General features: G+C 56.0%; 10 protein-coding genes across 10 annotated transcripts; 6 read left to right on the forward strand and 4 right to left on the reverse strand.

Annotated features, from left to right (window-relative positions):
- Positions 1-1,697: 1,697 nt before the first annotated feature.
- On the forward strand, positions 1,698-4,191 carry BDP55DRAFT_197761 (long-chain-fatty-acid-CoA ligase). Its single transcript, XM_060565924.1, has 3 exons — positions 1,698-2,765; positions 2,815-3,950; positions 4,007-4,191. The coding sequence occupies exons 1-3, from the start codon at positions 1,886-1,888 to the stop codon at positions 4,094-4,096; spliced, it is 2,106 nt and encodes a 701-aa protein (XP_060427729.1). The 5' UTR covers positions 1,698-1,885; the 3' UTR covers positions 4,097-4,191.
- Positions 4,192-4,648, forward strand: BDP55DRAFT_197762 (uncharacterized protein). Its single transcript, XM_060565925.1, has one exon. It carries the CDS (start codon positions 4,287-4,289, stop codon positions 4,524-4,526), a length of 240 nt encoding a protein of 79 aa, XP_060427730.1. The 5' UTR covers positions 4,192-4,286; the 3' UTR covers positions 4,527-4,648.
- Positions 4,649-4,814: 166 nt separating this feature from the next.
- Positions 4,815-5,782, reverse strand: BDP55DRAFT_633677 (uncharacterized protein; the record flags this gene model as incomplete). The annotated part of the gene is made up of 4 exons (XM_060572587.1): positions 4,815-4,994; positions 5,109-5,404; positions 5,529-5,614; positions 5,772-5,782. 4 exons carry the CDS (start codon positions 5,780-5,782, stop codon positions 4,815-4,817), a joined length of 573 nt encoding a protein of 190 aa, XP_060427731.1.
- A 1,972-nt stretch (positions 5,783-7,754) lies between these two features.
- Positions 7,755-8,848, reverse strand: BDP55DRAFT_197809 (hemerythrin HHE cation binding domain-containing protein). Its single transcript, XM_060565926.1, has 3 exons — positions 8,794-8,848; positions 8,228-8,736; positions 7,755-8,163 (listed from the first exon to the last, which is right to left on the reverse strand). Exons 2-3 carry the CDS (start codon positions 8,708-8,710, stop codon positions 7,972-7,974), a joined length of 675 nt encoding a protein of 224 aa, XP_060427732.1. The 5' UTR covers positions 8,711-8,736; positions 8,794-8,848; the 3' UTR covers positions 7,755-7,971.
- Positions 8,849-9,778: 930 nt separating this feature from the next.
- BDP55DRAFT_695149 (CDC45 family) lies at positions 9,779-12,461 on the reverse strand (the record flags this gene model as incomplete). The annotated part of the gene is made up of 3 exons (XM_060577432.1): positions 9,779-10,514; positions 10,566-11,641; positions 11,688-12,461. 3 exons carry the CDS (start codon positions 12,459-12,461, stop codon positions 9,779-9,781), a joined length of 2,586 nt encoding a protein of 861 aa, XP_060427733.1.
- A 626-nt stretch (positions 12,462-13,087) lies between these two features.
- On the forward strand, positions 13,088-13,860 carry BDP55DRAFT_197824 (uncharacterized protein). Its single transcript, XM_060565927.1, has one exon. The coding sequence runs from the start codon at positions 13,476-13,478 to the stop codon at positions 13,800-13,802; it is 327 nt and encodes a 108-aa protein (XP_060427734.1). The 5' UTR covers positions 13,088-13,475; the 3' UTR covers positions 13,803-13,860.
- Positions 13,861-14,678: 818 nt separating this feature from the next.
- BDP55DRAFT_633681 (S-adenosyl-L-methionine-dependent methyltransferase) lies at positions 14,679-15,887 on the forward strand (the record flags this gene model as incomplete). The annotated part of the gene is made up of 4 exons (XM_060572588.1): positions 14,679-14,866; positions 14,930-15,117; positions 15,176-15,380; positions 15,434-15,887. The coding sequence occupies 4 exons, from the start codon at positions 14,679-14,681 to the stop codon at positions 15,885-15,887; spliced, it is 1,035 nt and encodes a 344-aa protein (XP_060427735.1).
- Positions 15,888-16,362: 475 nt separating this feature from the next.
- Positions 16,363-17,764, reverse strand: BDP55DRAFT_695151 (methyltransferase; the record flags this gene model as incomplete). Its single annotated transcript, XM_060577433.1, has 8 exons — positions 16,363-16,810; positions 16,861-16,998; positions 17,047-17,107; positions 17,157-17,276; positions 17,328-17,346; positions 17,401-17,520; positions 17,574-17,636; positions 17,705-17,764. 8 exons carry the CDS (start codon positions 17,762-17,764, stop codon positions 16,363-16,365), a joined length of 1,029 nt encoding a protein of 342 aa, XP_060427736.1.
- A 2,001-nt stretch (positions 17,765-19,765) lies between these two features.
- On the forward strand, positions 19,766-21,611 carry BDP55DRAFT_555720 (cytochrome P450; the record flags this gene model as incomplete). The annotated part of the gene is made up of 5 exons (XM_060569518.1): positions 19,766-19,985; positions 20,161-20,357; positions 20,406-20,764; positions 20,819-21,440; positions 21,498-21,611. 5 exons carry the CDS (start codon positions 19,766-19,768, stop codon positions 21,609-21,611), a joined length of 1,512 nt encoding a protein of 503 aa, XP_060427737.1.
- A 604-nt stretch (positions 21,612-22,215) lies between these two features.
- On the forward strand, positions 22,216-24,672 carry BDP55DRAFT_585586 (family 15 glycosyl hydrolase). The gene is made up of 4 exons (XM_060570870.1): positions 22,216-22,891; positions 22,939-23,308; positions 23,358-23,813; positions 23,862-24,672. Exons 1-4 carry the CDS (start codon positions 22,684-22,686, stop codon positions 24,664-24,666), a joined length of 1,839 nt encoding a protein of 612 aa, XP_060427738.1. The 5' UTR covers positions 22,216-22,683; the 3' UTR covers positions 24,667-24,672.
- Positions 24,673-24,723: the final 51 nt, after the last annotated feature.

The raw sequence follows: 24,723 nt of genomic DNA on the forward strand, positions 1-24,723 counted from the left end.
CCATTAACACCCAAGTGAGTCGAGCACGGGGGAGGTATGGGTACGGATAGGGTTAACTTGCTTTCGATAGCGAACCCGACAGCACAAAGACTCTTGCAACGGTGGCTGTGTCCATCATTGGATGATTGAGGGAGCTGAAGAGGGGGCTTGCTTGGGATGCTTGGCTGCAGCTTGTGTTAAAGTTCTCACCTCCACCGCGTGCCCGAATTTACCTGGGGATATTGTTGACAGCTATGCACGGCCGCGGTCTAGCATTGGATGGCAACGAAGGGGTGCGAAACACAACCGGCTGACCTCGGGGACGCGGCGTTGATGGACGGTCCAGTGGGATGAAATAGAGGACAAGGCGCCAACAAATTTGCCAAGAGCGGCGGGTAACTCACCACCCTGCTTCGTGACTCTTGTGACGGCTTCATCGGGTTTGGTGTCGTGCTTGGTATTTGGCGAGAATGCCTAGTTGGTACAGCCTGTATTCCGTACAGGTGTATCTAGTGGTGCTGCATGAGCATGGACAACGTGAGACAAGCCGTGACCTGGAGAGGTTCAATATAGGCGTCTGGTGTTCCCCGTTTGACTTTCCCCGGAAATGCAGCTGGGCATCTTGGGGCCGGCTTGGAACGGGATGGCCATGTAAGTCTGGGCTGGGCGCCTCGGTGGAATCGCCCAAGATAGGGGGCGAAGGAAGACGTCTTAGTAGGTCGACGGTTCTCACTCGGGCGAGGTATCCGTACATGGACCTTGAGTTCACATCACGAGCCATGACGGTACGGAGGGTCGGAGGGAATGTTGAAGAGGATTGAAACATTCAACGGAACAAGAGACAGACACGAGGCGAGTGTGGTCTACCTGGGCATGGCGAACACAACAGAAACCAGCACTCCCCAATTGGAGAGGCGGGGAAAAGAACAGACGACGGGGATCGTCGCGTTGAGCGAGTCTAGGTGCCTAGGTAAGGTATCCTGCGGCCGTTCGCCAATGCTGCTAGATGGGGCGGATGGGTGACGGTCCTCTAGAGGTGCAGCTGTCTTTGCGCCTCGAATCTTATCGTGAAGGACACACGGGCAGTGGAGAGCAGTGACGCTGAGAGGTACTTGGTAGCCAACGCAAGGTACCGGCACCGTTCCAGTTAACCCCAGCGATGCACCTCGCCGATGTACCTTACCTTTAGGGACTTGGGGACCCGACCTCCACCGTCCAACGTGCAGTCGGTACCAATGGGAACCCGGAAGGCGTCCCTTCTTACTGGACGATGGTGCACGAGGGCGGCCGCGGATGCTGGAGCTTGAGCCACACATCTACCAACCTCAGTGCCCATGTACCTACCTACCATAGGTATGGCACCGTGGAGTGCAGACTTTAGTGACTTCAGCGACTCCAGCGAGTGGATACGTACCTTTTGAGCATCATGGAGCATTGGAGATCCACTCGCCCTGCAAAGGCAACCTTGCAACCTTGCATACTTGCAGTGGCAGCCAAGATTTCCCCCAAGCTCCCCGTCCTCCAGTCTGAGTCTGTCTCTGCAGTCCGCCTCTGCCTCTGCCTCTGCCACTCTCGCCGCTGCGTGCCGTGCTACGTACGTCGTCTATCCGTCAGGCCCTTCCTTGCCCTCTCCTCAAATTCAAATACCTTGTGTTGCCCTTCCCCTACTCATCCGTTATATTTCCTCAACTATCTCCTCAACAACTCCTCCAGCTTGACTGTGTTTCCCACCCTCTACCCACCAAACTCATCTAGACGGGCAGAATCCTTCAGCTGTCGCAAAGCTAAACGCCGTCTTCGCGACCCGTCGCTTCCGTGCTTTGCAACTTTTCTAGAGCTTCCTCGATCCCCCATCTCTCCCACACAGCCAAAGTAGCCGCATCGTTACTCGCCAACTTTGCCCACCATGGCTCAGGTTCCGCCTCCCAAGTCGAAGCTCGACATCCTGCCCAGGATGCAGGCAAAGGGGCCCTTCTCCGTTCCCTCGCCCGGCGCCGAGGCCAAGGACGGCGAGACTCTGCCCCGCCGACTTCCCCAGGCCGTCCCCGATCTCATTACCGTTCCCGGTGGCGGCAAGATTACAACCACCTTTGAGCTCGTCAAGCAGAGCGCCGAGAAATACGGCAACGCCAGGTGCTTGGGCTCGCGCAAGCTGGTCAACACCCACCGAGAGACGAAGAAGGTGAAGAAGATGGTCGACGGCGAGGAGCGCGAGGTCGACAAGCAATGGACGTACTTTGAGCTGAGCCCCTACGAATACATCACCTTCCACGAGTACGAGCGCCTTACTCTGCAGCTCGGCTCCGGTCTGCGCAAGATTGGCCTGACCAAGGCTGATCGTCTGCACCTCTACGCCGCCACGAGTCAACACTGGCTGGCAATGTCCCACGGCGCTGCCTCCCAGTCCATGCCCGTGGTTACGGCCTACGACACCCTCGGCGAGGAGGGACTCAAGTACTCCATGGTTGCCACCGCCGCCAAGGCCATCTTCCTCGACCCCCACCTGCTGCCTACGTTGGGCAACGTTCTCAACGAGGCAAAGGACATTCGCTACGTCATCTGGAACAACCAGCACCAGATTCAGCAGACACACCTCGAGCAGCTCAAGTCTGCCCACCCCGAGATCCAGGTCATGAGTTTCGAGGAGTTGCGTAAGCTCGGCGAGGAGAACATGGTAGACCCCGTCCCTCCCACCACCGAGGATCTGTGCTGCATCATGTACACCTCTGGTTCAACCGGCACCCCCAAGGGTGTTCCCCTGAAGCACAAGGCTGTTGTGGCTGCTGGTGAGTGCAATACCTGAACTGTAAACGAAATCATACTGACGAGACAAAGTTGCTGGTGTTAGTGCCGTTGTGCAGCCCTTCATTGGCCCCGGCGATGGCCTCCTGACCTACCTCCCGCTCGCTCACATCCTCGAGTTCGTTTTCGAGAACGCCTGCATCTACTGGGGCACAACCATGGGCTACGGCAACCCCAAGACCCTGTCCGACAACTCCGTCCGCAACTGCGCCGGTGACATTAGGGAGTTCAAGCCCTCCGTCATGGTCGGTGTCCCCGCGGTGTGGGAGACTGTCAAGAAGGGCATCATCGCCAAGGTCAACGCCGGCAGCGCCCTCGTCAAGACACTGTTCTGGAACGCTCTTACTGCCAAGCAGCACATGATGAGCCTTGGTGTTCCCGGCACTGGCGTGCTCGATTCCGTGGTCTTCAAGAAGCTCAAGGAGGCCACCGGCGGTCGTCTCAAGCTTTGCATGAACGGAGGTGGTCCCATCGCAAAGGAAACCCAGCAGTTCATTTCAATGGCCATTGCCCCGATGATTATCGGCTACGGTCTCACCGAGACTACGGCCATGGGCTGCCTGACGAACCCCTTGGAGTTCAGCGTCAACAACATGGGCGCCATGCCTGCGTCCATTGAGATCAAGCTGGTTGACTTTGCTGAGGCCGGTTACTACGCCACCAACAAGCCCAACCCTCAGGGCGAGGTTTGGATTCGTGGACCCTCCGTTCTGGAGGAGTACTACCAGAACCCCAAGGAGACCAAGGAGGCCATCACCGAGGATGGCTGGTTCAAGACGGGCGACATCGGCGAGTTTGACAGCCAGGGTCACCTGAAGCTGATTGACCGCAAGAAGAACTTGGTCAAGACTCTTAACGGCGAGTACATTGCGCTCGAGAAGCTCGAGTCCATCTACCGCGCTGCTGCGGTGGTTGCCAACATTTGCATCTACGCCGACGCCAACAAGGCCAAGCCCATCGCCATCATTGTGCCTGCGGAGCCGGCTCTGATCAAGCTCGCAGAGAGCATTGGCGTCCAGGGCAGCAACCTCGAGGGACTCGTGCACGACAAGAAGCTGCAGAGCGCCGTCCTCAAGGAGTTGCAGAATGCCGGTCGCTCAGGTGGCCTTTCTGGTATTGAGATTATCGAGGGCGTCGTCATGTCGGACGAGGAGTGGACACCACAAAATGTGAGTATTATTTCGATTCTAGACTGCCAAACTCAAGTTGCTGACGTATCATATAGGATCTGGTCACGGCCGCACAGAAGCTCCAGCGTAAGAAGATCCTTGAAAAGTACAAGGACGAGGTGAACAAGGCCTACGGTTCGTCTTGAAAGGGCCGGATTGTTTCTATCACGTTTGGTCATGTGGTTTGATCTTGTAATTCTCCCCTAATTTTGCGGCAACGGATCGGGTTGGCTACGGGACGCTTGATATCCAGGAGTATAGTGTGTGTGTGCGCGCGCGTCCAACCTTGTAACAACGATTACCTCTACCTTATCCATCAATATCTCGGCGGGTCTTATGGGTCGAGTCAAGGATGTGTTTTTTTTTTTTTTTAATCTAGCTCAGGTTTATTCGACGGGGTCTGTCTACCATAATTGGTCAGTGTGTGATTCGTTGCGTTGGGTGAACGTGGCGGAGAGTTGGATGGTGCCGATGACTCTCCATCCACCTGAAGCCGGCCGGGCCGAGTCGGGGTCGCGGTCTCTGGGCCCGAGGATGTCGTGCCGGCGGGAGTTTCGGGGGTACTTGTCACCATGACCCGACAGCAGGCTGTATCCTTCCAACCGTCGTCAGTCTTTTTCACCCTCTAGAGTCACCGTCCACGAAACGACGGCTCACGGTAGGAACGTGAAGGCGAATAAAATAGGTCGCAGTAAATCATTGGAATACCATTCCTGCTAGCCCTGGATAATAAAAGTCGCACTTTGATCACTGCGCGCAGCTCGCCTTGCCCAAAAACACATATAATCATGAAAACAGACCCGAGGGCGTGGCGGTGGCATGGGAGTTCCCTTTTTGCCCTCTTCACTGTTCCTCCGCGCCACACTACACCAGGCCGTCGTAGAGAGACAGCGCCGATACAATGGTCTCGTCACGTTTGCTTCCCTCCTTGAACTCCTCCATGTCCAGGCTGCCGTTCTCGTCCTTGTCCATCATGCGGAAGATTTTCCGTACGCGCTTCTCGGGGGTGTCTTCGTCTTCAGGGAGCTTAACCATGGAGCCGACCTGCGAGTCATCTTTGTCAGCATTTCGCATCTCGTTTGGGGTGGGGTGTGCCGCAGATCGCGAACACAATCAGAGCACCATGCGATCCCCTCGGTCCGCACAGAAAAGACTCACCATCTTGTAGATTGCCTCGACGATCTTGAGCATCTCGTCGTAGCTAATCTTGCCGTCCCCATCAATGTCGTACAGCTGGAAGGCCCAGTCGAGTTTGTCCTCCATCTTGCCTCGGCTGGTAACACTGAGGGCGCAGATAAACTCCTTGAAGTCGATACTACCGGACTTGTCGCTATCGAAGACATTGAAGACATAATCTGCAAATGAACTTGGATCACCGAAGGGGAAGAATTGCCTATATATCTTCTGGAACTCTTCTTTGGTGAGCATGCCCGAGGGACAGTCCTTGAGGAAGCCTGCCACGGATTGTCAGTATTTGAACCAGTATTTGAAAGACTCCGATGTAAAGAAAACATATCTTGGCCGCCGGGCGCGGAAACGCAAGAATCGAATCAAGCATAAAAATCGTAGCTGACATACCCTTGTACCATTGCTGCAACTCCTTCTTGTCGAAATGGGTGGACTTCTGCAGTTCAGCTAGCTGCTCCTGGGAGAGCTTGGACTGACTAGACGGAGGAATGTTGTTAGCTGGTGAGTCTGACGATCGAGCGCGGGTGCTTCATGTTTCCGGAGAGGCGGATCGCCTCAACATGACGTCTCCTCGGCGGACCATTTCACGATGGACCCCAATAAAAGGCATGTTTGGTGGGCGGGCAGACTCACGATTTGCCCATGGCTATCTACGAGCCTCGACGACTACTTCAGATGCGAGAGTCGGGGGGCAGGTTTGGCTCAGAATCGGCGGAAGGGCGGGATTGCGTAGTGGTGGGTGGCCTGCGTTTGTCGCGATGTGAGTCGTGGGACGGCGTCGGCGGCAAGAACACAGTGTCGTCGCTCGGAACGGGTGGGCCGATGCCGGCGCAGGCGAAAAGGCACTACTGGTCGCCGAGGGAAAGAAAAAGTGTTGAGGCGAACGGATCGTGGATTTTAGGCGACGGCGGGAGGGAGCGGCGCGTGGTCGACAACTTCAAAGGATGAACAAGGCTGGCGACAGATGCAGAGTTGCGCTTGAAGGGCGGGGGAGGGGAAAGAAATAAAGGGCCCAGGATGCTGTCGCCTGTCGGTGGTGGTGGCCAGGCACTTTGCTGGAGCAAGGTGCTTGCTTCTGACGCTGGCGGGGACGGGACCCGATGATTGCTCGGAAAGTTGGCGGCGAGGGATGGGCGGCTCCCTGTACGAAAGTAAAGGCGACGGTACCGAGCGTCCACAGAGTACGAGGTGGCCAAGACGTAAATAAACGGGGAATCGCTAGGTGGGCAGAGAATTGACTATCGACCTGGTTGTCGGGCTAGACCGGCAGGTTTATGGATTCCTTTACGTGCGCTTTTTGGGTTGCCAGTTGTAGGTAGACGCGCAAGCAGAGGCAGTTTGCGACGAGGTTGCGAATCTGGAAATCACCAGAGGATAAACAAGAAAGAGAAAGACGATGCTTCGTAGTACCTAGTTGTAGAGTTGGATGAAGAATACGCGGGAGTTGTACAGAGGAAATAGAAAGTCGTCGGTGGAAAGCGTTATAGCCGGGTGCGAATCTGACAGATAAGGTAAGCAAAGTTTGGAAGCTATGGGCGGGCGCCACGCACACAGGTCCAGGCACACGTAGCAGGTGGCAGGCACGCAAGCACAGGACGGCAGGTAACAGAGGCGGGAGGCGAGGAACTCGGAAGGAGACGCAGCAATGATCAACGGGCCAGCATCCAAGCATCGTGCCATGTGTGAAAACAGCGCAGGTAATTGCATATACGGATACCAAAGTCCAAAGGCAAGGAATGACAGTGACGGACATTGCATCTGTCCAGTGGCAGAGTGGTTACAACTTACAGGAGCTCGTCTGTGTGCGCTATCCAGTCATGTCGCGGCGAATCCAATACTTTGGTAGAGAAATGACCGGGGTGCCTGTAGCGCAAGGTAGTGCTTCATTAACACCCGCCACCTACCACATCTGTAAGGTGACGACTGACGACAATACACAGTAATTGACTTTGCGTCGTAGGATCCCTCCAATGTGCCATTCGTCCTCGACTTCGGACCTCTCTGAATGAGACCATACTCTTTGCGAGACACATTTGAGATGAAGTTATTCTATGAGATCAGGATCTGGCTTGATTTGCCGAGGTCGCTCTCCATGTCCAAGTACCATTGAGCACGGTTCATTCAGAGTGACAGGAAACATAAAGAAACACCCGACACGAACGAGGAATGCGCCGCGAAGGCCATGCATGTATCGTGTACAAAGTACCTCACACAAACAGCCCTCGGACGATGAGTGGTCGTCAACGTCGACCCTGAGAAGCAGGGGCTTGGCGCTTCGCCCACTAAGACGTCGGCCCATGGACTCAGCCCCCAAGCCAGAACCCCAATGGGCGAAAGGTCTCCTTCCTCGGGTTATTCGTACATGGTGTGGATGTCGACTGGGATATGTGCCCGCATGACGTTACCAAGTGTCAATCCTAAGGATTAGAAGGTGCCTTCCGTGCTTCCTACCTGGACCTTTGTAACCGGCGCCTAAGTACGTATCCAACACTCCTCGCTCTCTCTACCTAAGCCTCCGAGGGCTCCCTCACGGCCTTTGCCCACATCACGATCTCAATCTCAACCACACCTCCAAGACGGCCTCCAGCTGCCCTCACTTCGAGACCACTCAGCCACACTTGTCAGCTAGCCTGCCACGCATCTTCAGATTTGAAGCAAACCCTGGACCAGATAGACCAAAGCCAGCCTCACCATCCCAACTACCGGTACCTTGCACCCTAGACAACACCACGGGGACCCTCTTCGTCCGATCAATGAGGCTCGGCCACTCAACCACCGAGAAACTCCACCGACCGCCGGCCCTAATACACTACTTTGTCCACTTCGGAGCCCATCACGCAAAGGGAAGCTCCCTTGGCGCGCCCCGGTCGTCGCACGAAGAAAACCGCCACCAGTTCTTGTGGGGAGGTATGTAAAACCAACGCATCATCAGAAATGCGAACCACGGCACCGGAGGCCACCACGCATAAACACCTTCCTCGAACGTCTTGTCTCGGTTTGTCAAAAGAAGTGGAAGTATCGTTGTCTTTTCCCAGCATACGTCAGTCATCTCCAAGTCTCCAGAGGACTCCATCAAGCCGTGTACTCACCTTGATCTTGGGATCACCCATCTTGGCGAGCAGCTTCTTCATTAGCTTCTCATACCACTCTTCCCAGTCGCGATCGTACTCGGCCAGCTTCAGCAGCGTGTCAATCTCGTCGCTGAGGTGCTGTCGCAGGATGGGCATGAACGAGTCGATGATGTCCTTGAGCTTCTCTCCGCTGTACGCCTCTTCGCCCTTTTGAATCTTGTCCAAGTAGCCCATGTACGCGTGCAGGCCGTCGTGGAAAGCTTCGTGCTGCGCGACGTTGGCCTGCATCAACCCCGGCACGCCTGCCAACTGCTCAATCTCGGGGAAGACCTCCGTCTCCTCGGTTTCGTGGTGCTCCTCCACCATCTTGCTCCATTCTATCGCGTAAGACACAAAGTCCTGGACGACGTCGGGCGACTTCTCCACGTTGATACACTGCAAGTAGACAGTGTTGATGATCCGGAGGATGAGATTGTGAATAATGGTCATCTCTTCAGCCATGCGGTTTACCCCTGCCGTCTTGACGCCTTTCTGTTTGTAGAATGAGCATTCATCGAGCTTTGATGACTTCAAAAGGGACCTACTTTGGTTGCGCGGGTGCTGCTAATGAGCTCAAATGGCCCATCGGCCCAAGGCTTCTTTCCAGACATGATTTGGTATTAGTGAGCCGAGCTTGCGAGAGAAATGAATGTCGTCCAGGCCAGGGCGGACGGTGAGAACCTCATTTTATATTAATACCGGGTGACCTCGTCCACGCACAACAACGCTCTCGCCATCCAAATCCATGGCAAAAGCGCGTAGATAGCAAGAGCGCGTGCACGTAGCGCCAGCCAAGTAATCCTCTGGCAGACGTGCTCTCGCAGAATGGTAAGATGGAGGATTCAGAGTGCTGACGAGAGCACCTAACGCGGCAACACGTCGTCTTGACGATCCAAACAAGAGCCTTCAAACCCCAGTGCTTACACCTCAGCTCGCTCTCTGGTCCTATCAGCGCACCCTCATTATCACGTCGTACCGTCTGGTTGGTTGCTGGCTTTAATCCTTTTCCCTGGTGCCTTGGTCAAAACCCATCTACGCCGCGGCACGGCGACCCCGAGGATACATCACTAGATTCCATCCCGATTGGCATCGAGCAAAAGGACAAGGCATTCAATAGTGTGTGTATGTATGTGTATATGCGTCACGCTCACAAGAGCAGAAGACGAAACGGGGTGATTCGTAAATGGGTCTGCCCATATAAAACGCCGTGGCCGAAAAACAACCTCATAGTATGTAGACTTGCTTCCCGCCCAAACCCCCTACATGCAACAAAGCGAAAGGAAGTGGTAATTAACGATGAAAGAAAAAAGCACACAATGATTCAAGTGCCCATGTCTCATGAAGCTTGTTTATCCTCCCAGAGCCCGAGTTCCCTTCGATGCCGTGCCCCCCTCCATCATCGCCAAATGACAAGAAACAGAATTGACACCGCCATGCGTTAAAAGAACCCCAAGCACGACACGCAACCCCCCCAAAAACCCAACCCATCGATTTGCTTTTTGTGTGTATCAACTCATCCACCCAGATCAATTACCCGACAACAGCCTTCATGCTCAGACTCTCCAGGAACCCTCCCAGATCCTCCTTCTTGACCTCCACCACGCAGTGCTCAAAGCTGTCTATCCGCACCCGGGCATTCGTCTCCGCCACGACCTCCTGGAACGCCGATCCGAACCGGTTGAGGCCGTAGCCCTTGTCCTTGGCATCTTCCTCCTCTTCTTCTTCTTCGTCCGAGTCCGAGGCATCAGACGCCTCCGACTCGGTATCGAGCTCGTCGTAGTCTCCATCGTCATCTCCCGCCGCCCTCCGCGCCGCACGCTTCTCGTCGCGGATCTTTTGCTTATTGCGCCGTGACTCGTCCCGCTGCCTCGCCTTCTCGTCCTTGGCCGCCTGCCGCTTCTTGGCCGCCTCGCGGTCGAGGAACGTGGTATCCGGCCCTCCGCCGCCGCCGGTGCCGACGACCAAGTACACGCCGCGCTTGTCGTTGAGGCTGGCGACGACAAGGGGTGTGCCGCGTCCGCCGTGGGAGAGTCGGCCCGTGGTGTCCTTTTCCTGCTCGACGAGGGCCTCGCCGACCCAGAGGGCGAGCTTGGTCAGCGCGGCCGGGTGGCCAAAGACGGGCACGTCGGGGCCTTCCTTGACCACGCACATGCGGAATGCCCTGAGGTGCTTGATCTGTTTCTTGTTGATGAGTGACGTGCCGGTGCGGTAGATTGCGCGGTGGAGGAATTGGGCGGTTGGCAATCCTGCCTTGAGAGCATCGATGCTGGTTGGTGTTAGTAGGTATTTCTCTTAAGGTATCCAGGACATCACTCACTCTTCCAAAGCGTCGTATGCTTCCCAGAAACGCGTAACCCACTCTTCTCCCTGCGCAGCGACGACCTCCTCGTCATCTACGTCCTCAAACTGGTCTTTTGGTGCTTGGGCGAGCTCGGCGACGTCGTTGTGCTTGCCAACCTCCAGAAGAGCACCAATGACGACGCCCACGTCTTGCGCGCTCAGAGTCGCACGCCAGCCCCAGCTACGTACAAAGCCCCAGCCGTCCTTTGCACCGGCGCGGTCTCTTCCGTCTGTATCGACCGATGGGACCATGTCGTCCAAGTTGTAGAGGGACGCGTACTTGAGCAGTTTCGTGCGGAGCTCCCTCTTCAGCATCATGTCCATGTGCGTGTAGCTCTGCTTGCACTGAACCAGACTAACGCCCATCTTGGCCAAGAGCTTGTGGAGCCTCTTCAGGCCAGTGTCGCTCCACGTCTTGAGCCGGGCAAAGAGGTACGGCGAGTGCAGCATGCTGTCGTACAAACTCCAGTGCCTGATGAGGAGGAACTTGGGCTCTGGCGACAGCCTGATGCTTGTGTCTTCGGGGCTGCGAGCCGTGGTGGGAATGATGCCAGAGTTTTCAGCGGCAGCAGGGCGGCCACGGATGACTTCGGGCGGATTCAGACGTCGAACTTCGTCTCTCAGCAGCTGGCGGATACGTGCGCCGCGGACACCCATCCAGCCGTTCCCTTGTCCCCGGTCCGAGTTGCGGACAGGCACCGCGATACCTGCAGATGATCTTCCGTACAACTCCATGGAAGTGACACCAACAATGGCGAGCCACAAGAGATCGTTGTCGTCCCGGCCGAGCTCCGACGCGAGGGAGTACATCATGGAGGATATCGGCTCGGAAAAGGAAGCACCAATCTTGTAGTATTTACGGAGAATGGTCTCCTTTGCTCTCCGCAGACGCAATAAGCGGCGTCGCAGGACCCTGGCAGACGGCGCGGGCGGTGGTTGAGCAGCCGATGGAGGTTCCAGGGGATCACTAGAGAGAACCACGCCGGCGTCTCGGAGTGATACGAGCCCTCTATGCGCTGGCCGTCTTGGTGATGAGGGGATCGAGGAAGACTGCTGCGTGTTAGTGGCCATCGAAACAGAATGGCATTTTGAAACTCACAGAATTGCTTCTTCTCCGCTGGTGCGGCCTGTCGTCTGTATCGCTGGACTCGTCCTCCTCGTCGCGGTCCGACCAACTTTTCCGCTTCTGGCCAGCATGTGCTGATTCTTCAAAAAGATCTTCGTCCTCGGCATCATCTTCGTCGTCATCGTCCAAGTCCTCGCCGTCGTCATCGATTTCGGGCATATCAAGCAAGGCAAGGTAGGCTTCCTTTTCCGCGGCAAGGTCATCCTCAATGTCGCCGTCGTCAAACACGACGATACCCCCCTTACCAGGTTTGTAGGCGCGATCAATCCGACCAGCCACTACGCCCGGCGGACACCTGGACTGGAGCGAGGCACCTTCTTCGACAGCGGGTTCCAATGGGAAGCCACCGAATACGTTACCCAAGTTCCACGGACGGTGCGAGTCCATGACCCAAACCTCGACACCGCCAAAAGTCACCTCCTCTCCCTCGGGTTCCAGTCCGAGCAGGCTTCCAAGATCAACCATGCCGCCGAGGCCGAGACACACAACAACGCCTCCGCTCCCTCCTTGGGTTTCCATCATGGGCTGGACCAAGTCCCGGCCGGCGCGTTCGAGGTCGGCATATCCGGATACAGGTTGGATCTTGTGGGGGATATAGTCGTGCTTCAACAGGCGGGTCAGGATTCGACATGCGCAGAGGGCATCGGGTTCGAGGGCGACGAGAACGAGGACGGGAGGGGAGAGCGGGTGTCGCGTATTCTGGAGGTGGGTGTATAGCTTGGAAATCAAAGACCGTGGAAGATACATGGCTAAGAGGATTTTGACGCGTTTCCACGGTGTGTGTCGAACGGCTTCATGGGTTGCAAAATGGTTGTTTTCTCTCCTGTGTAGACGCGGTTGGGAGGGGCTCTACGGCGGGTGCAATGGGGCTGACGCCAGGCACGAGAGTCGGGGATCAGTCGTGGAGAGTAAATCGAGAGCAAGCGAGAAAGGTGGAAGAAGACTGCAAGCCGTGAGATGCGTAGGTTTGAGGCTCAGAGGCTGAATGGGACGGTTCTCTAGCGTGGGGTATATCAAAGTGCAGAAGAATCGACGGTGGGTAACAAACAGTAAGTATTCTGCCTCATGGGAGCGTAAGGTAAGTAAAGTGGTAAGGTATTATTTGGCGTGGTGTGGTGGCCCAGACTCGAATCGAGTGATTGAGTGCAAAAGTGAGAGTGACGCGCTGGACGCGGTCTGCCAGACTTTAGCGACGCGTTTAGGTACGCTACTTTGGTACCCTGCTGTTTGCGACGTGCTGGCGGCTGGCCTGGGAACCTGTTAAAACCACGGGAAGAAGTGGACCGTGCCGTCGGCCGAGTGCACGGTCCAGACGATTGCAGGACACCGGGACAACGCCGCCCCACTTTCTGTCGTCCGTCTTAACGCCGACGAGGACATGAAGGTTCTCACTTGAAGTCCATACCTCTCTCTGTATCATTGTAACCAGTATGATGGTTTACTTGTCAAATACACAACCTTTACGTCTTCTTCTTCTTCTTCTTTATTTTCCTTGTCTTTCAAAGTGTTCGACAGCCCAAACACGCGAGGAGTCCAACGGTGCGCCCCATACCTTCTCCACTTGGTCGGCTAGTCTACCTAGTTTTCCAGCCGATATTGGTTGATCAGCGTCCCTCTCTCATTGCCTTTCGCTAGGGACGAAATACTGCGTACGGACTGGTACTCCGCATTACATATCCGTAAGCCTTGGCTGACCCTTCACCACGGGGGTAAACGGGGTTGTCGTCCGAAGTAGCTTTCAATGGCTCCCTCCAGTGCTACATGATAGCATCGTGGGCTACCATCCTGCCCGTGGGAACCGCGATTGGCGTGGGCCCGTCTCTGTCTGCTCGAGGCATGATACTGTACATCAGTCACTACCTAGACAATCCCAGCTCGTCACTGTCCGATTACACGCCACATCCCACATTAACACCCCGCATCACTTCACAGCTCGCACCGACGCGCGCTGTGCTCTATGTGGTGACCGCCATCTCTGCCTACCAGACAACTCTGCAGGCTGCTTATGCGCGACCTCCTCGAAACGGCAAAGCTCCGATTCCCTGCTACTGCTTCTGCTTTTGCGAGCCCCCGCCACAGCGGACTTGAGAGAATCGCCCTCGCAGAACAAACGCCGCTTCGTCCCCGAGGCCTCAATCGGGGCCTCCATGACGCCGCTCGGCCGATGATGGTATAGACACCGCTCAACATCATACATAGCCCACTACCTTGCCTCGTTCACCTCCTTGCTTGCCCACACAAACGTCCGTGAGCTCACTGTTGGATCGGCCCAGTCTCCAACGGCCCTTCTACCCTGTACCGCCGCACCGCTGCCGGCACCGCATGCGGCGTTGTCTCTAGCTCGCCGTGGCCTTGGAACTGGACGGACATTCACACCGCCCCAGCCTGTTGGCACCGGTTCAACCGCTGTGCCACCCCTCTGGGCACACTTGAGGCACCAACCGCAGCAGAGAGGGGGGGAGGAGTTGCTTGGTGATTGGTTTACCATTCAGTTGGTACGAAATCCGATCCCTAGTACCAGGTACCGTTCAGTGTTCCTCAACTTTGGTTTTCTCCCAACCCTTTTTCCGCCGCCCATTACTCTCTTCTATTCTCCAAATCGCAACGCACGGCTTGTTCGCGCTTCTCTCTGTTACGTGCAGCCAGCTGGGCTTGCCGAACGAGTCATCAGCAAGACTGGTAATGCTGTGGACCACTCTCACGCTTGTCTTGTTCAACCATTGTACGTTCATTTGGTAGTTGCGCTCAAAATTGCGCCACAGAACCTAGCTAGCTCTCTTCAGCCCGTCGTGCCGGCTCATAACGATTACTCACCGATACTTTAGAGCTCACACTTGGCCATCTACCCTATCTACTACCAAAGGGGCAACTTCAGCCGTAGTGAACCGTCTCACGCGAGCGGTGTCGCCATAACCGCACCCCCTGGTCTGACGGCTACCTCGAGAGTGTCTAAACCCGCCCATCATGAACATGTCCAGCAGCGAACCCATAGAGCCTGCTCCATCAAACACGTTGGACGAGGAAGAAGACTTTGAGGGGTCAGACTATGGAGGATCAGACTATGGAGGATCAGACTATGGAGAATCGCTCGCGTCTTCGGGCTTCACCTCGCTCGCTTCCCGTGTGATGAAGCACTCGCACGAGGGTGGAAGGTGCGTAGCCTCATGATGTCTTCCTGGACCAGAACGCAGAAGCTAAGCCTTGCGTACCCTCAGACGCTACCAGTCCTTTCTTCAGGGCATCTACCCTCTTCCGAATGATGAGACGGAGCAGTTCCGTGAAGAGATGAAGCACCAGCTGGTTAAGCGCCTCCTCGATGAGAACGACTACATAGCACCAATCGGTGACCATCCGCAAAAGATCATGGACGTCGGCACTGGCACCGGTCTCTGGGCCGTTGACAGTAAGTCTTCTTAGTATTCATTCCTGTTAGGAGTCCCAGAATCTGACCCCACCAAAAGTCGCGGACAAGTTCCCAAGCGCACACGTTATAGGCGTAGACATATCGCCCATCCAAAACTGTTACGCGCCGCAAAACGTTGACTGGAGAATCGACGACATTGAAGAGACATGGTCGCCGCTGTACGCCAACTTGGACTTTGTTCATATGCGGTCAGTCTGTGTGACTCTTCGACAGCCAGTCAAGGTCATCCATTCGGCGTACCAGTAAGACCTCCCTCGTCATCTCTCGCTGAGCCAACTTTCTAACGCCCGACCAGAAACCTCAGGCCAGGCGGCTGGATCGAGTTCCAAGACGCCGGCGTCAGAATCGGGTGCGACGACAACACCCTACCCCCCGACTACGCGCCCGCCAAATTCATGGACAGGTTCATCAGCACCTTCAAGACGCACTACGGCTGGGACCTCGAGTTCCCCAACATCCTGCCCGACATTTTACGTGAGGCCGGCTTCATCAACATCCGCTACCGCTTTTTCAAGCTGCCCATCGGACCCTGGGCCAAGGACCGCCAGCAGCGCGAGATCGGCCTATTTCTCAGCAAGGACGTGCTGTGGCAGCTCGTCCGCGCCGTGCTTGTTAAGTGGGCGCAGCTCGGCCTCACCAAGCAGGAAGCCGATACCATGGAACAGGACATCCGGAGGGCGTTCCACGACACGCGCATACATGGATATCTTCCGTGGATCTCCGTCTGGGCCCAAAAGCCGCCCACCTGAGGCAAGAGTGCTGCAGTCTTTGCACCCTCTGATGAATATGTATTTTTACGGCAGCCAGTCAGCCAAACAACACCACCCAAAGGGCACGCCCGCGCAGGCAATGCAGCCGCGACAAGTGACGGCGAGGCTGTGGCGTTCCGGTACACTTCTTCGTACCCTTGGGCCGGTGGGTTGACGTTGGTGACACGGCATGCATTGTACGGTGTACTTCGACCTGTTGGGAGTGCGGGCACGCGCACGTCTGACAGCATTCGTGTCGGCACGCTTCCTAGTCAAGCCAGGGCCACCACCCGCCTGGCGACAGAAGAGGCCCATCGTCAATCGGCAGGCAGTCGACGGAGAGAGAGCAAGCAATTCGTTCGCAAGGCTGACTTGGCGCCAGTCGACGGCAAACATGACGTTGCAACGCCTTCTTCTTTCATTCGAGCGAGAAACACTCCGGCCCCGGATCCGTTTACGTTTTGCCCCAGGTCGTTTACGGTTTTCTTCCATAAGTTACATACACGTCAAAATACCCATGTCTACGTACATCACGCCACTCCGCAATGACATTCGCGCTAAAGTCCCAGACCTCCTCTTTCCTCCAGCCCATGAAGCGGGTGAAGAGGGCCAACGTCATGGACTCTAGCCCGACGCTGAAGTTGGCCTCTGTCCAGACGCCCAGGGTCTTGTGCTTGACGTCGCGCGGCCACTGGTTGATTGGCCACTTGAACTGGATCCGCACGATATCGACGAATCCAACGTTGGTCATCATCTCGGCCGCTCGGCCGCAGGTATCCAGAAGGAAGCCCGACCGTTGGCCGGCCTCCATCATGAGCTCGTTCCACCTGCCGAGATCGCAGTCTGGCGGGATTGTTCCATCGTCACACCTCATGGGGAAGTCGATATCCTGGATCTCGAACCATCCTCCGGAATTTAGGTTGCTCGAGACCACGTCAGCTATGGGCGTCTACGGTGTCTGAGAATAACATACTCAAAGGCTTGTTGGTGGAAGTTTTGCCAATCCCTAAAAGCGCCCGTCATCATCATGCAGTGGACATAATCAAACTTTCTAGAAAAGCTCCACTCCTCCTCGAGGTCGTCGATTTCGTAGTGCACGTTTGGCGGTGTGCTAGAACGGTCAGATATGATCAGGGTTTTGTTGTCGTTTGCAACTCACAAACCAGGCTGAACGGGCGAGAGGTCTACGCCGACGACTTCGGCTTCGGGATGTGCCTCGCCTGTTACGGGTCAGCATACTGAGCACCTTTTCGAAGAGAGGCTACTCGCCAAAGTCTATCGCCCACAGTCCTATGCCGCACCCAACGTCTAGAACTCTGTGGGGTTGGTGGACAGGGGCAAAGTTGAGCCTGTTTTGAAAGGTCAACTGGCAGAGCTGATACTGAAAAGCTGTTGCAGGCAGTCAGAGGTCTGCCAAGCCATGTCCGAGGAGAAGCGTACCTTGTCGATCGAGTTCTTCCTGCAACGGGAACAAGTTAAATCAAAGCGGCTCATCTGGCTTGTACATGCATACCTGATCAGTGGGCAAGACATATTTCCCGTCCTTGTATCCGTGATAGATTCGCCCGTTTTCCTCGCGCGCCCGTACAATGCTCGATCGGAGTGATGCAGTCGAAGATGGCCATGCCTCTGACTACCGTTTGTTTAAGCGTTGTTTTCGTCTGTACGCGCTCCTGAGTGGCATACTTCTCCTAGTGCGGAATCGACATCGCTCCCTCCGAGGCTCTGCATCTCGGCGTCGTCGATATCCTGGGACAACCCTCAGTTAGATGCCCTCGAAATCCCAACACTCACAGACCCCTTTTCCGAGTGCTGACCTCATCTGGTTCCAGGTCAACGTTTGTCCCGTGTGGGAAAACAGTGTCGATTTGATGCATTGCATCAGGCGCTCTTTCGGTCATATCGGTGGTTTGTCGTCGAGTTGTGCTTGGCAGTTCTAGAAAACAGAGAGAAAACTTCAGAAACAGGAATCATCCCATCAGAGACAGAAGACCGGCAAGGCGTATCGGCTTGATATTCCCTTGCCTCTGCCAAACGCCTTTTGAAAAGGGTAACAGAGGACACGCGCCCCAGCGAGGGGAATCGTTCGGATGGGGTAATTCTGACGAGGCAACACAAACAAGCGGCTTCCTTGTCATTCGAGCCTTCGGCTCCGTGTCACCAAATGCGGCGTGTTGTCGACAAGCCTTCGTCGGCTCGACGAAGCACGCAGCACGTCACGGTCAGCAGCAATCGATGCGTGAGGCTGGTCGACTTCCCTCTCGGGAGCCTCGCCAGTCTGCAAAGCAAGCTGCTGCTGCTGCACTTGGTTCCAACAGAAAAGCTTGATCCAACACCTTTTCAGGTGCTTGGCGCCATCCGCAAGTGGCTTTGGTCATCATGGGCACAAACATACAGTAACAGCACTGTGTGTGTTGGCGTGAACGATGCATTACACAAACCATATGCACCCGTCAGCCACAGCCGGAGTTTGCCTTGATCCTGCTTGGAGCGTCCACTGAGCAAGCTGTCAGTGCCAGGACACGATACCTTCCACAGGAGGAAGCAGACGTGGTCGTGGCCGACGTTGCGGCGTTTTGAGAGCCGGGAAGCGTGGCATTGTGTCATCGGCCGTCTCGCCGAGGGCCGGATGCCTGCATACAATCATGCAGAACATCGGGTGGACAGGCAAATGCGGCCGGGTTTGTTGCCGCCGTCAGCTGTCGAAGGTGCTAGCTCGATACTGGAGATAGAGAAGCAGATTGTGGAGGTATAGTAGACTAAAGGCATTGATCACCACCACTACGAGGGTGTCCTCGGGACTGATTGCTGTCTTTGAGCACCGGTGTGACCAAACTAGAGTGTAATCCGGCTCGGGAGGGGCACCGCGGGTGGCAGTCAGGAAAACGGCCCACGGGGAATCTCACATTGACTGTGACCACCCGTATCCATGGCTGTCAGACAAGAACTGCGGGATGGAGTTTAGCATGGAGTTTAGCTCAAGGACTGCTGCTCCTCTACCGTAGACTTGGGTGACATGGTGTTTGACTACAGCTTGATGCTAATCTGGATGGAAGAGTCGACACGTTTAAAGGCATGGGTCTTTGACGGATATGTCGTCTCTGTTTCCTTGGACGAGGTTGCCGAGATGCCATGGGTCTGCTTCACCGAGATGCCTGTCATATCTAATCGCCTCTGGCCGGAACCCGATGTCATGCGGGTGGAACGGGACGCTGCATATGACGGCTCACATTTCTAGTTCTTTGCTAGAATGCTTGAAGAAGAGGAAGATCACCGACGGACGGGGCGGGTGGAAAGAAGGGAGGTAGAGAGACTAGGGGGGAGGATTGGGTTGGGCCACGAGACGTGATGGTTTGGGTGAATGAGGGAAGCCATGGTCTGCTCCACGCCCTCTTTCCCTCTTTCTCTTTGCGTCGTCTTATTTGGCACCTTAGTCCATCTTGCCCGAAGGAGGCGCCCGGGATGCCTTACATTAGCCTCCCTTCAATAATCAATGGGTGGTATCATTGGAAGAAAGGACGGAGATACGGTATCTTTCTTCACTCCGGCTGCCAAATTCACAGCTTTCCTTTCCGTGCTTCTTGCTCTTTCCATCCCATTGCTACGAACCTGGAAAGCTCTTTCCTCTGTGGTCTGTGGGCGGTACACACTGAATCAGACAAAGGAAGAAGGCGCTCTCGTCGCCCGTCGCCTACGCATACTTCTACGCTGTTGCCCTCCGTAGAGGTCGCCTCCACTTGGCTGCCAGGTCGAGCTTTCCTTCCCTTATCCCCAGAGTCACTCATCATCATCTCTCTCACTTCACTCTCATCCTACAAACTCACTCACATACCCCATCTCAACCAACCGTACAATCACCTTCAACAACCCGAGACATCATGACGGCCATCAACGAGCTCTCGAGCCACATCTGGAACCCGCTTCTGCTGTTCCTTACGGCCCTTTTCATATATCTGGGGTCCTTGAGCTACCGTTCATGGAACCGTCTCAGACACATCCCCGGACCACCAGGTGCCGCCTTGAGCAAGTGGTGGATGCTACGTAACACACTGGGTGGGCAGATGCATCTCGCTCTCAAGCGAGCTTGTGATGACTATGGTGAGTGAGCTCATGTCAATCCTCTCATCCCAGAAACACCATTTGGTCGCCCGGCCGAGTGGTTTGTTCCGGCCCCCCAAAAGGGTCTCAGACACACATACCGCTCAGCCAGGGAACATCAAGGACAAACGGCGTGTTTGTTTCGACAGGCTGCTGACAGGGAACTTTGCTTTAGGCCCGGTCGTCCGTATCGGACCCAACGACTTGGTAACCAATGACTCGGAAATCCTTCGTCGCATGTGGGCGGTTCGCTCGCCATACCGCAAGGGCGCTTTCTACGAGGCTGTCAGGTTCGACCCCACGAGGGACAACCTCATCTCCATGAGAGATGACCACGAGCACAACGAGCTGCGCGCCAAGATGGCCATTGGCGTAAGTCCACATCCTCTGTACGTCTCCTCATGCTCACATTGGTCCCAGTACTCGGGTAAAGAGAATGAAGGTCTCGAATCCGCCATCGATGGTCAGATACAGGCCTTCATCAGGCTCATCGAGGAGCGGTATGTCTCAACCACCGGTGCCTTTCGCCCGATGGACCTTTGCCAAAAGGTTCAATTCCTCACCCTGGACATCATCACCTCCCTTGCGTTTGGCTACCATTTCGGGTACGTCGAGCAAGATGCCGACGTCCATCAGTACATTCAGATGACGGAGCAGAGCATGCCTGCCATGATGACGCTCTCGGTATTCCCGCAACTCGCCAAGCTGCTGCAGTCGCCTCTATTCCGCCAAGCCATGCCATCGGAGCAAGACCGCGTGGGGTTCGGCAAGTTCATCGCGTGGGTAGCCAGCCCTCTTTCTTTTATGGTCGTAAGCAACTGACATAAAGTTAGTGTTGCCAAAAAGGTCGTGGCGGAGAGGCTGATGTCGGACAAGACGGCCAAGCGGCGAGACATGCTTGGCTCGTTCCTCGCACACGGCTTAACTCGAGAGGAGGCCGAAGGCGAGACATTGGTCCAGATCATTGCCGGGTCCGACACCACGGCGACCGCCATTCGAACGACCATGCTCTACCTGGTGACGTCCCCCTCCTGCTACTCGAAGCTCGCCAAGGAGGTGCGGGAGGCGGCCAACGCGGGCGCGATCTCATCTCCCGTGACGAATCGCGAAGCGAGCGGCCTGCAGTACCTGCAGGCGGTTATCAAAGAAGGTTTGCGGGTGTTCCCTCCCGTCACCGGTCTCATGTCGACGACGGTGCCCGCGGGTGGCGACTTTATGCACGGCATGAGCATCCCCGAAGGCGCCGACATTGGCTGGACGGCATTTGGCGTGCTTCGCTCCAAGGCGGTGTACGGCCCGGACGCCGACGTGTTTCGGCCGGAGCGATGGCTCGAGGCCGGCGAGGACGAGCTCAAGGCGATGACGGCGCAGTGGGAGCTCGTCTTCAAGTATGGAAAGTGGCAGTGCCTTGGCAAGACGGTCGCCCTCATGGAGTTGAACAAGGTGTTTGTGGAGGTAAGTTGCGGCGAGAACTTCCCAAATTTGGCAGCAAAGGTCTAACTCCGCGTATAGCTTCTTCGGCGATTTGACTTCGCCCTGGTTGACCCTGCCAAGTCGTGGAGCTCGTTCTCGGCTGGCATATTCATCCAGTCGGACCTCTGGGTGAGAGTCCAGAAGCTTGGCTAGTCAGTCGTGTCAGTGTGGGATGGACTTAGGACTTGGGACTCAGAACGCGTTGCAGGGACCGGAAACTCTGCACACAGTGGTGAGCCAGCTAATTGGCTTATAGATTGGCATATATGGCAGAGGCAGATTGACAATACAGACTTTCTCGTTGACTTCCGACTTGATACTGGGCAAGCCGCACAGGAGATGAAGCCTGAGTAATTAGAAGGTGTTCATCGTGTGTGAAGGGAAACCCCGAAAGCGAGTATCCGCGAACTCCGGCCATCCGAGTCATGCAGAGTGAGTTCAGGAGGGCTGAAAATTTACAGTGTGGTCCCAACATCCACGCACAGAATTCTGTGTTCAGTCGAACCGATCACCTGGAAGCCGTCTTAGAAGGTCTGGTGATGAGGTTGTGATTGTGACCAAGTTATAAAGACGGCATCAGTGGTTAGAGGAGGTTGTCAAGGTTGGTCGCTCCCCGCACTATTGTCATCCTGTGGCATCCCAACTCAGCTAGACCTGGGGAGCGGACTTATTTCCCCATGGTCGACCAGCCTAACCGAGCCTGAGAGTCCGCGTGCTGCACGACAATCGGCCCGCAACGTTGTTCTCCCCTTCACATCCGCACTTCGCACTTCACAACGCACTTCACAGCAACATCAAGGCAATGAGTATACTACTCGCTAGTCTGCTAGCTGAATGTTTTGTCCTAATCGAATAGACTGAATTGGGTTTTGCTCGCACATGTCCGAGAAACTCTGCCAAAGCAGCCCCTTCATTAGACTTCTAGAACGAAATGACGGATCCACGACGATCCCCTATCCCCCATGCTACCCAAGAGACACCATCCCTGTTCGCGTTCGATTTGGGATGAACACGCAGGGGTCTGCAGCACGATGATGCCAGTAATAAGCTTCGGGAGCTACTATTGTTGTTCTGTGCCCAGCTAGGCCCGCACTTTGCTATACGAATATGTCTCGGGGTATACGTTTGGGATATAAGAGTTTCCCATCCCATTGTCGACACGAAAATGTTCTAGTCTGGCACTTCAAGGACTGAGCAAGTAACGGATTCGTCAGACTCGACAAACATGACTATGACAAAGACGCTACTCTGTGCCGTGGGCCTCGCTGCCAACCTTGCCAGCGTTGCCGCCGCAGATCTCGACAACTTCATTTCCAGTCAAAGAACCATCGCGCTTAATGGCGTCCTGAGCAACATTGGACCTGATGGTGCTTCGGTTGCAGGCGCCAGTGCCGGCATCGTCGTCGCCAGCCCGTCCAAAGCCGAACCGGACTGTAAGTTCGTTCACCTAACGATGTTGCTCTCTCCCTGACTTTGCCAGACTTTTTCACGTGGACTCGTGATGCCGCCCTGACCATGAAGATGATTGTCGACGAGTTCATCCTCGGACACGACGAGCTCCAGGTCCACATCGAGGACTACTACAGGTCCCAGGCCGTTCTGCAGACAGTCGGCAACCCCTCCGGATCGTTCCTCCCGTCCGGCCGCGGCCTCGGCGAGGCAAAGTACCTGGTCGACGGCTCGCGCTTCAACGGCGAATGGGGTCGCCCACAAAGAGACGGCCCGGCGTTGAGAGCCATCACGCTCATCACGTACTCCCGCTGGCTCGTCGACAACGGACAACAGGCCAAAGCCAAGGATATCGTCTGGCCCATCATCTCGAATGATCTATCCTACACCGGCCAGTACTGGTAAGCAGAGCAGTACCCCGTAGCTTCGACAGACAGCTCACGCAAACAGGAACTCAACCGGCTTCGACCTGTGGGAGGAGGTCAGCGGCTCCAGCTTCTTCACCACCCAGAACCAGTACCGCGCCCTTGTCGAAGGCGCCGCCCTGGCCGAGACCCTAGGCGCGACCTGTACGGGATGTGAGCTGGCCCCGGACGTCCTGTGCTTTCTCCAGACGTACTGGGACGCTGCGGACGGGTACTACGTCGCCAATGTCAACACGCAGACGCAGCGCTCCGGCAAGGACGCCAACGTCATGCTCGGCTCGATTGCCGTCTTTGACGTGGCCGCGAGCTGCGAGGACCCGTCCATTCAGCCGTGCCACAGCAAGGCCCTGAGCAACTTTAAGGTCTGGGTCGATTCCTTCCGCAATGGCACTCTTTACCCCGTCAACGAGGGGATCGCGGAGGGCACGGGTGTTGCTCTCGGTCGGTATATTGAGGACACTTACTATAACGGCAATCCTTGGTGAGTCTCGCGCTTTCAGATCATCAAGACATAGCTAATCAGTCGCAGGTACCTCATCACCCTCGGTGCCGCCGAGTTCCTCTACGACGCAGTAGCGCAATGGAACGCCCACGGCCAGATCAAGGTCGACGCGACCTCCCTCCCCTTCTTCAAGGAACTCTACCCGACCGCCAAGGAGTCGACCTACCAAAAGAACAGCAACTCCACCATGGACTACGCCGGCATCATCAAGGCCGTCAACGCCTACGCCGACTCCTTTGTCGAGGTCGCGCAAAAGTACACCCCCGCCGACGGCGCCCTCGCCGAGCAATTCAACAAGACCACCGGCGTCCCGACCTCGGCCCGCGACCTCACCTGGTCCTACGCCGCCTTCATCACCATGGCCGAGCGCCGCGCCGGCCAGTACCCGCCCAGCTGGGTGCCCGCCGCCGCTTCGTCCGAGATCCCATCCACCTGCGCCGCCTCGACCACGACCGGCGTCTACGTCCCCGCCATCGCCGCGGGCGCGCCCAACGTGACGGGCTCCTGCACCGTGCCCGTCACATTCCTCGTCAACGCGACGACGTACTACGGCGAAGGTGTCTCTCTCCTCGGCAACATTGCCGAGCTCGGCGCGTGGAACGTCGACAACGGACAGCCCATGTCGGCGTCCGGGTATACCGCCGAGCGCCCGCTCTGGAGCGTCGACGTCGAGCTTCCTGCAGGGTCCAACGTCAGCTACGTCTACGTGCGGCGCCAGAGCTGCGGCTTCCTCTATGAGGAGAGGAACCGCACGCTCACGGTGCCGACGTGCAACTCTACGCAAAAGGTGGTCGCGGACGATGTGTGGGTTGGGAAGACGAATGGCTGCTAAAGAATATAGTGCTAATCACTGGCACGGTTGAATTCATTACATCGTAATAAAGATAGT

This window comes from Colletotrichum godetiae (assembly GCF_030913485.1).
Source record: "Colletotrichum godetiae strain CBS 193.32 chromosome Unknown BDP55scaffold_29, whole genome shotgun sequence".
NCBI classification, from domain to species: domain Eukaryota; kingdom Fungi; phylum Ascomycota; class Sordariomycetes; order Glomerellales; family Glomerellaceae; genus Colletotrichum; species Colletotrichum godetiae.